General features: G+C 42.7%; 1 protein-coding gene across 1 annotated transcript in view; it reads right to left on the bottom strand.

Moving 5' to 3' along the window:
* Positions 1 to 1,369: 1,369 nt before the first annotated feature.
* LOC126252279 (F-box/LRR-repeat protein 16) overlaps positions 1,370 to 10,833 on the bottom strand; it is a 432,643-nt gene continuing 423,179 nt past the window's right edge. The window contains exons 4-5 of the mRNA XM_049953152.1: positions 5,998 to 6,146; positions 1,370 to 1,464 (exon numbers count right to left, since the gene is read on the bottom strand). Coding sequence (XP_049809109.1) covers positions 1,370 to 1,464; positions 5,998 to 6,146 — 244 coding nt within the window. The remainder of the gene's footprint in view (positions 1,465 to 5,997; positions 6,147 to 10,833) is intronic.

Here is a 10,833-nt window from a genome sequence, read left to right as displayed (position 1 = left end):
GCAACTGATAAAAAAAAAGGGGCCCCCCGGGTCCCAAGGTCGCGATGGCGGCGTCACTGTCCCGCCGAGATAATTTGTCCTTTTAGGACAATTATCTGAGCAAGCACCCATGCCAGCAAAAGGTTGCCCGACACGTGTTGATAACAGGAGTTGTTTTAACCGGCTGTACCCGAATTTTAGTACATAAGGGGGGTGATTTGGAGCTCAGCACATCATGTCCTCTGAACCGATAACGTCGACATCTACGAGCAGCAGCAGCAAGTGTGTGTGTGTGTAACCTTCTTTCAAGATGTATACTGTAATCTTCGACTGTCAAGGCTTCAAGACATGTGCGAATGAATTTGTTCCTAAGGACTTAGCATTCCAAATGGTGTGCGATGATGGAACAGTGTTTGCCTCTGGAAGTTACATTCTTCAATGTACAACACCGTATTACGAACTTGATATCGAATCAGCAAAATGGTTGGCCGAGAACCATCACCACTACAACATTAATTCAGTAGGAGTCTCGCTGGATAGTGCATTAAACTCCATCAAGTCAGTGGTACCAACAAACTGCACTGTACTTGTTAAAGGTACTGAAAAAGTGAAATGGGTAAGAGAGTTCTTACCTGACTGCCTAATAACACAAGACATTTTGCTGACTAAAATAAATAAATCATTATGACGTTTTATATACATTACATTATCGAAAAGCACGTGTTGGGAAACCTTTTGCTGGCGTGGGTGCTTGCTCAGATAATTGTCCTAAAAGGACAAATTATCTCGGCGGGACAGTGACGCCGCCATCGCGACCTTGGGACCCGGGGGGCCCTTTTTTTTTATCAGTTGCTGACCCTCATGAATCGAAACATGACTGCGTCGCGTCGTTTCATGATTCGAGGGTCAGCAACTGATAAAAAAAAAGGGGCCCCCCGGGTCCCAAGGTCGCGATGGCGGCGTCACTGTCCCGCCGAGATAATTTGTCCTTTTAGGACAATTATCTGAGCAAGCACCCATGCCAGCAAAAGGTTGCCCGACACGTGTTGATAACAGGAGTTGTTTTAACCGGCTGTACCCGAATTTTAGTACATAAGGGGGGTGATTTGGAGCTCAGCACATCATGTCCTCTGAACCGATAACGTCGATATCTACGAGCAGCAGCAGCAAGTGTGTGTGTGTAACCTTCTTTCAAGATGTATACTGTAATCTTCGACTGTCAAGGCTTCAAGACATGTGCGAATGAATTTGTTCCTAAGGACTTAGCATTCCAAATGGTGTGCGATGATGGAACAGTGTTTGCCTCTGGAAGTTACATTCTTCAATGTACAACACCGTATTACGAACTTGATATCGAATCAGCAAAATGGTTGGCCGAGAACCATCACCACTACAACATTAATTCAGTAGGAGTCTCGCTGGATAGTGCATTAAACTCCATCAAGTCAGTGGTACCAACAAACTGCACTGTACTTGTTAAAGGTACTGAAAAAGTGAAATGGGTAAGAGAGTTCTTACCTGACTGCCTAATAACACAAGACATTTTGCTGACTAAAATAAATAAATCATTATGACGTTTTATATACATTACATTATCGAAAAGCACGTGTTGGGAAACCTTTTGCTGGCGTGGGTGCTTGCTCAGATAATTGTCCTAAAAGGACAAATTATCTCGGCGGGACAGTGACGCCGCCATCGCGACCTTGGGACCCGGGGGGCCCTTTTTTTTTATCAGTTGCTGACCCTCATGAATCGAAACATGACTGCGTCACGTCGTTTCATGATTCGAGGGTCAGCAACCTAGACCAAGTGTTAATAATGATTGATTTATTACTGTGCAATATTCTACCAGGCGGCTTCTCCTTTCATTTCTTTTCCTCGGTCCATGTTCTCCTGCTATTTTTCATTCTCTTCCATTTTCTGCTACGAATTCCAGTCTCCCACTACAAATAAAACTTCATCTCGCTTAACTATGTAAATTATTTTTATCATCCATTCTTTTTAGGTTAGGTTAGGTTATCTTTTATCGTCTATGAGCTGGTAGGCTTGTATTAACTGTGGTGGGCTTGGCTTCCTTTCCGTCTTGGCTGCGATAATGCCTTCACTACGCTGTTCACATAGCTTATCATTATTTCTATCGTATTCATTGTTAAACCTACTTCTGCATTACCTCTATTAGAATCAGTGCAGTAGCGCTTCTGCATAGTCGTTGTGGACAATAACATTCCTGAAATAGACTGGTCTGCCCAGTGTCCGGAGCTGTGCCTAATAGAACACCTTTGGGATGGGTTCGAATGTCGACTCCGCTCCAGTCTTCAGAGTCTAACGTCATCACCCTCCCTAGTTTAGGCTCTTGAGGAAGAATGGACTGCCATCCCTACGCAGACATTCTGACACCTCACTGAAAGTGTCCCCAGCGGTGTTCAAACCGTCATAATGGCGAAGAGTGGAAATATCCCGTATTAATATCCACAAATAGGTGTCCGGATACGTTTGATCAAATACTGTATTCTGGTTGGAGGATTTCTTTACACCAACTCAACGAGCCTGTTTCTGAGCGCCGGTCAAATTGTGCGAAAGCCATCGGGAACAGACATTTTTGACAGATAAATGTTGGTGCAGAATCGAATATATCGAAGGACAGTTCCATCTCCCTATGAGTCGCTTGTTGGTCTTTTCCAATCACGTGGTGCGCACAGTACCGATGTTTTTTTTTTCTTTTTTTCGCTTACGGAAGCATGACTATGATAATATTCTGCAGACTAATTGTGTACAGTCTTTTCCGTAGGCAACAGTTTGCAGAAAGTTAAGCAAAGTGATTCGAGGCAAATTGTAAAAAAAATTATCCAATGGTAATTTTCACCGTATGCTTTTTGAAATCACTTTCTTGAAATGATCACTTTAAGAAATTACTCAGCCAGTTTCTGAGCTGTCATTAGTTAGACAACAACAAGGGCTAAAAACTCGCAGATATTACGCGATAGTAATTTTTGACACATATGCGTGGACAAAATATGTTTGTGATCATTTTCTTTCATATAAATCCAGAGTTTGTGCCGTGCCAATTGCCGCTAGAGCGTATAGAGCCAATGAGTATTAAAGACACTAGATTAATAAGCCGGCCGCGGTGGCCGTGCGGTTCTAGGCGCTCCAGTCCGGAGCCGCGCTGCTGCTACGGTCGCAGGTTCGAATCCTGCCTCGGGCATGGGTGTGTGTGATGTCCTTAGGTTAGTTAGGTTTAAGTAGTTCTAAGTTCTAGGGGACTAATGACCACAGCAGTTGAGTCCCATAGTGCTCAGAGCCATTTTTTGAGATTAATAAAAAATACAGACAAGTTAATATGGTGGTCTTAATGCTGCAGGTATCCTGCATAGTCCTCCCCCTTCCCACCTTTCATTTGCATATAACGCGCTGACCATTCACACAACAACGTGAAACTATCAGAGAAGTCCTTCGGGATGTGGTTCAACTTGCGCATCACTTTGGCTGGAATGAAGGTTATTTAGTCGAAGCGTCGGCTCTTCGTAACCCTCTTTGTCGTTTTGTGGTAGGTTCGTGTGGATAACATCAAGTCTCGTCATCCGTGATGATTTCTTCCAGAAAAGAACGTTGACGTTTTGCGTTTCAATGAAGCCACGGCAGGCGCCCATGCTTCGTTTTCGTTCGCGAATCAATGTGTACGTGACAAACTTTCTCTTCCTCTAAACATTCTGAAGAATGTCGTGAACACCTGATTTACAGATGTTGCTTCATTGTGATTTGTGACACAACGTTTACACACTATACCACCGTGCCCACTACGTAACACCACCTGCTCAAAACTCGCTGGACGAATCCACATCTATTGTTTACAGCTGTTAGTTCAAGCCGCCACCTTAGTTACTGCGTTGACGTCACTTGTACGCAAGGAATAAAATCAGTGTCAGAACTTTTTGGTCGGACATTGTATGTTGTATAGAAAACAATCCTCTGCAAAGTGATAGATCTTTGCAGAAGACATATTAGAAGGTATATATAAAAAGGTTTTGTTGTTGTCTTCAATTTGAAGAACAGTTTGATGTATTTCTATACCCACTAATTACGTACCCTCTAGCCACAAATGATGGCCGGTATTTCCCGAAATTCGTTTGGCAAAAATGTTTGAATAAATACAAGAAAATTATCACAAGCAGCTCTTGTTAATACTTTTCTCTCACAAATGACCATTACATACACTGAAGTTGAAAAGAACTTTAAGCGTACTTTGAGAAAAATAGTACTGTCATCTCAGTAGCGACATACAATATTCCAGTTTTCTGTAAAATCCTTAAAGACCACTCTTGTACAGAATTTTAAAAAAATTGAAAGAGTGTAGATAAATTTTTGTAATACATCGAAACGTTAATACATCATGGAGTAAATTTGTTTTGAAACTGAAATTAAAAACTTTTCTTGTAAATAACTACCAGAAGATGCTAAAAAAATTTATTTTCATTATCCTACAACTAGTTTCAACCTTGAGGTTCAAATGGCTCTGAGCACTATGGGACTTAACTTCTGAGGTCATCAGTGCCCTAGAACTTAGAACTACTTAAACCTAACTAACCAAAGGACATCAAACACATCCATGCCAGAGGCAGGAATCGAACCTGCGCCGTAGCGGTCGCGCGGTTCCAGACTGTAGCGCCTAGAACCGCTCGGCCACTACGGCCTATCGTAACCCTTTCATAAATGTGCCTGCCACTGGAGAACGAGTAATGGACTCCCTGCAAAATTTTGTGTCATCCTGCACCATTGGTCGGAGCCTACCAGCAGTCGAACTAGGGAATCACCGTCCCAGACGTAGGCTACCATTAACACCACAACAGAAACAGCTGCTTTTGGAGTGGTGGCATGGCCAGGAAGCATGGACATGTGACAAGTGGCATCGCAGCGTGTTCAGTGATGAATCGAGTTTCTGCACTACCCCAGATGATGTAGTTGGCTAGTATGGCGGCGACCTGTGGTAATGTCCCATTCTTCCAACGTTTTGAGAGCACAGTGGTGTTACTCCTGACGTCGTGCTGTGGGAAGACAATGGCTAGTACTGATTAAGGGAACTCTGATGGTGTAACAGTACGTCACACACATCCTGCATCCTTATGTTCAAATGGTTCAAATGGCTCTGAGCACTATGGGACTTAACATCTGTGGTCATCAGTCCCCTAGAACTTAGAACTACTTAAACCTAACTAACCTAAGGACATCACACACATCCATGCCCGAGGCAGGATTCGAACCTGCGACCGTAGCAGTCCCGCGGTTCCGGACTGAGCGCCTAGAACCGCTAGACCACCGCGGCCGGCCCATCCTTATGTGTTTGCTCACATGTTACAGTATCGTGGTGACATTTTTCAACAGGACAGTGCTCCTCCACACATGGTATCTCTCTCTATGAACTGTCTGCGTGATGTTGGGGTATTCCTGTGGCCAGCAAGATTCGCAGCTCCGTCCACGACAGAACATTTGTGGGACCAGCTCGAACGTTCCAGTGCCAGTGTCCATTATATAAAGCACCAGTTACAGCAATTGTGGGCCAGCTTGCCTCAGGAGGGGATACAATGGCTTTACACTCTTACCAATAGAATCAGTGCGTGTATGGGGGCCAGGGGTGTTGCAATGTCATACTGACAAGTGGACTCATACTGCCAAGTTCTTTTTAAATTTGGCCCTATATTGTAATCATTGCAATAACATCTCACACTCTTACAGCCTGTGAAGTTTCATTTCGTTTCCTGTTCCCCATCTATGTGGTTCACTTTTGTCAGCCACTGCAGGTTCAGCCGTGAGGTCGCCATATGGTTGACTCACTAAAACTTCAAAATGTAATCCATGATTATTTATCGTTGTGCGAATATGTGGCCCTTGTATGTGGTATGACTCAAGTTTTGGGTACGAATGTCATGCCGCAGGTGAAAACCACATATTTGCACAATGATAAATAGTCATGGTCTCACGGAAGCATTTAAGAAAAAACGGTTCGGTTAGATAGGAACTGACCTGCCAGAGAGAGCACCTGCAGGTTACGCATGCCGCACAGGTGCTGCAGGCCGAAGTCCCGCAGCTGTGAGCACCAGCGCAGGAACAGTGCCGACAGCGACAGCATCGTGGACACGTAGCCGACGCCGATGTCCGTGATGTGCACGCACCTGCACACGAGAGAGACACATGACGTCAGAGGGAGCGTACTCGCTCTCTGTGCAGAAATTTCACAGCAGCCAACTATCAGCGGCACCTGCACTGCGAGGAAGTAAACTTGTCTTCTATTTCTACCATAAGTTTATTTAGGTAAAAATCTGCCTTAAATATTGAACAGTAGTTTGTTTATTTTTTAAGTCAAACACCACAGAATATCCTGTAATGTCTATCTCTTTGACATGAGACGTAACTGCCAGTACTCTAAGACAAATTAAGTCAGGTGTATGTACAATTTCACCGGATAATTTCGATATTGTTTTGCTTCAAAGGAATATGGGATGCTTTTAACTGATCTGTTGTACCCTACATCCTGGATGATGGTTAATAACCGAAACCGGTAGGTGACTAATGGGATAAATAAACAGCTGATGGTTAAAATGCGTTTCATAAAATACTTAAAGGCTGTTGAACCTCACCTTATAGAAACATTGTAATTGATTCCTTCTGTTTTATTCTTAGCGAACGTTTTCAGATAAATATTTATTTAAGAAATCTTTCGGCATTCCTGCAAGCGTCAAAATGTTCTCACGCCTAAAGTCATCGATAGTATCTGTAATACTACCCATTCAATTCTATTTTACACATCTGCCGCAACAGTTTCTTATTTGTCGGCAAAAGATTGGGGCAGCACGCTTTTCCTTCTCTCCCAAGTACCCATACATCGTATTTACGAAAGGCTGCATATTACAAGTTTTCATACATTGTTTCACAAACGCCTTAAGATATCGGAACAAGTTCTTCGACAAGTGACAGTATCTAAAGGCGTGAGTATTTTCCTTGCTGGGGGCCTGCTCCCTAACGGAAGCGACATGGTTTGATCGAGAAATCACCTATACGGAAAACTGACCGTCTTGTTACAGAAGTTGCCTGTGACAGTAGCCAAAGAAATATCTGGGCAAATATTTTGTCTTGAATTGTTTAAATGTAGTTATATTGTGTCTCGTAGCAGCACTTCTACAGTAATTTATACTCATTTTGTTTATAAGTAATGGAATGTGCTTTTACTTCCTGACGAAATTCAGTGCCTTCTGAATAAATGAATTCAGTGAATTAACTTCCCGTACTGTTTGCAAGGTAACTTTAGAAAAATAATGAAATACACTGTATGTGAGAGGCAAGACTGCTGCGATTTCAGCCCCGTTATGCCTTGAGAATACGAAGAAAATAGTATGACATTAGCACTGAATCACCATAAACAAAAAAGACGGTCTGTTCAGACCTGGGGTCAGCAGCAGGCTTTTTAAGTTGTTTTGCTTCTCACCGAAAGGATAAGATCAGAGACCCGTGGTTTCTGCTATTATTAAACCTTTTCGTCAGTCGAGCGAACAATGTCCGCAGGAACAAAAGAGCTGAACGGGACCATCACTTTCGCCTTTCGTTACCACAAGCTCTGACAAAATGGCGTGAAAAGTGATGGAAATAAGTTGCGTTAATCTCAGCTGCAGGGTCTGACGCGGCTTTGCTATTGTTAGATCAAACAGAAACACACAGGGTTTGAGTGGAGACTTTCGTATCACTGAGCGGAAGACGGAGCTCCTTTCTTCTTCGCGACCCACGGTAACTCAGCCCTGCAGGGGGCCTGCTCTCTAACGGAAACGACATGGTTTGATCGAGAAATCACCTCTGCGGAAAGCTGACCGTCATGTTACAAAAGTTGCCTGTGACAGTAGTCAAAGAAGTATCAGGGCAAATATTTTGTCTTGAATTGTTTAAATATAGTTATATTGTGTCTCGTAGCAGCAATTCTAGAGTAACTTATACTACTTCGTTCATAAGTAAAGGATGCCAGTTCCAACACTGGACCTTGCCGTCGCTGGGGTGGCTTGCATACGTCAGTGATACAGATAGCCGTACCGTAGGTTCAACCACAATGGAGGAGTACCTGTTAAAGAGTTGTTCCTTAAGAGGATCAGCAGCCTTTTCAGTGTTGCAGGGGCAGCAGTCTGGACGATTGACCGATCCGCCCTTGTAACAACAGCCAAAACGGCCTTGCTGTGCTGGTACTGCAAACGGCTGAGAGCAGGGGGAAATTCAGCCGTAATTGTTCCCGAGGGCATGCAGCTCTACTGTATGATTAAATGATGATGACACCCTGTCGGATAAAATATTCTGAAGGTAAAATAGTCCCCATCCGAATTTCCAGGTGGGGACTACTCAGGAGGGTGTTGTCATCAGGAGAAACAAAAATTAAATAGTGATTGGGGACTGGAATTCGATAGCAGGAAAACAAAGAGAAGGAAAAACAGGAAGTGAGTATGGACTGAGGAAAAGGAATGAAAGAGAACGCCGCCTGTAGAATTTGGCACAAAGCATAATTTAATCGTCACAAACACTTAGTTTAAGAATCATCAAAGGAGGTTGTATACGTGGAAATGACGTGGAGACACCAGAAGGTTTCAAATTGATTATACAGGGTGATTCAAAAAGAATACCACAACTTTAAAAATGTGTATTTAATGAAAGAAACATAATATAACCTTCTGTTATACATCATTACAAAGAGTATTTAAAAAGGTTTTTTTTTCACTCAAAAACAAGTTCAGAGATGTTCAATATGGCCCCCTCCAGACACACAAGCAATATCAACCCGATACTCCAACTCGTTCCACACTCTCTGTAGCATATCAGGCGTAACAGTTTGGATAGCTGCTGTTATTTCTCGTTTCAAATCATCAATGGTGGCTGGGAGAGGTGGCCAAAACACCATATCCTTAACATACCCCCATAAGAAAAAATCACAGGGGGTAAGATCAGGGCTTCTTGGAGGCCAGTGATGAAGTGCTCTGTCACGGGCTGCCTGGCGGCCGATCCATCGCCTCGGGTAGTTGACGTTCAGGTTTCATAACTAACCTTTTTCGTAGGACTCTCCATACAGTTGATTGTGGAATTTGCAGCTGTCTGCTAGCTCTGCGAGTCGATTTTCCTGGGCTGCGAACAAATGCTTGCTGGATGCGTGCTACATTTTCATCACTCGTTCTCGGCCGTCCAGAACTTTTCCCTTTGCACAAACACCCATTCTCTGTAAACTGTTTATACCAAAGTTTAATACACCACCTATCAGGAGGTTTAACACCATACTTCGTTCGAAATGCACGCTGAACAACTGTCGTCGATTCACTTCTGCCGTACTCAATAACATAAAAAACTTTCTGTTGAGCGGTCGCCATCTTAGCATCAACTGACGCTGACGCCTAGTCAACAGCGCCTCAAGCGAACAAATGTACAACTAAATGAAACTTTATAGCTCCCTTAATTCGCCGACAGATAGTGCTTAGCTCTGCCTTTTGTCGTTGCAGAGTTTTAAATTCCTAAAGTTGTGGTACTCTTTTTGAATCACCCTGTATAATGGTGAGACATTTCCAGGGGAAACTGTGGAATGTGATCACAGTGTATTGGTTATGAAATGTAAATTAAATCTGAAGAAATTGCGAAAGGATTTGAAATTAAGGAGATAGAACCTGGATAAGTTGAAAGAACCAGAGATTCTGCTAAATGGCTAATCAGGAATGGCTGGAGGACAAATGTAAGTATTTAGAAGCATATTTAACTAGGCGAAAGATACATGACGCCTACAGGAAAATTAGAGGCCTTTAGAGAAAAGAAAAGCAGTTGTGTAAATATCAAAAGCTCAGATGGAAAACCAGTCATAATCAAAGAAGGGAAAGAAGAAAGATGGAAGGAGTGTATAGAGGGCCTATACAGGGAGATGAACTTGAAAGCGATATTATAGGAAGAGAAGAGGACGTAGAAGATGATGAGATGGGAGATATGATACTGCCAGAAGAATTTGACAGAGCACTGAAAGACCTAAGTCCAAACAAGGCCCCAAAAGTAGACGACATTCATTTAGAACTACTGATAGCCTTGGGAAAACCAGGCATGACAAAACCATTCCACCTGGTATGCAAGATGTATGAGACAGGCGAAATACTCTCAAATTTCAAAAAGAATGTAATAATTGCATCTAAAAAAAAACAGGTGCTGATAGGTGTGAAAATAACCGAATTATCAGTTAAATAAGACATAATTGTAAAAACTTAAACATTTTTTTTTCCCAGACGAATAAAACACTGGTAGAAGCTGACCTCCGGGAAGATCAGTTTGGATTCTGGAGAAACGTAGGAACACGCGATGCGATACTGACCCTACGACTTACTCTAAAGGATAGGTTAAGGAAGGGCAAACCTACGTTTATAGCATTTGTAGACATAGAGAAAGCCTTTGACAATGTTGACTGGAATATTTTCTTTGAAACGATGGGGATAGTAGGAGTAAAATACAGGAAGCGAAAGGCTATTTACAATTTGTACAGAAAAGAGATGGCAGTTACATGAGTCGAGAAGCATGAAAGGGAAGCAGTGCTTGAGAAAGGAGTGAAACAGGGTTGCAGCCTATCCCCGATGTTATTCTATCTGTACATTGAGCAAGCAGTGAAGAAGACCAAAGGAAAATTTGGAGTAGGAATTAAATATCAGGGAAAGGAACTAAAAACTTTGTTTGCCGATGACATTGTAATTGTCAGAGAGAGCAAAAGACTTGGAAGAGCAGTCAAACGGAATGGACAGCGTCTTGAAAGCAGGATATAAGATGAACATCAACAAGAGCAAGACAATTGTAACGGAATGTAGTCTAATTAAA

This window comes from Schistocerca nitens, chromosome 4 (genome assembly GCF_023898315.1).
Source record: "Schistocerca nitens isolate TAMUIC-IGC-003100 chromosome 4, iqSchNite1.1, whole genome shotgun sequence".
NCBI lineage: Eukaryota > Metazoa > Arthropoda > Insecta > Orthoptera > Acrididae > Schistocerca > Schistocerca nitens.
This window is presented reverse-complemented; position numbering and strand designations above follow the sequence as displayed.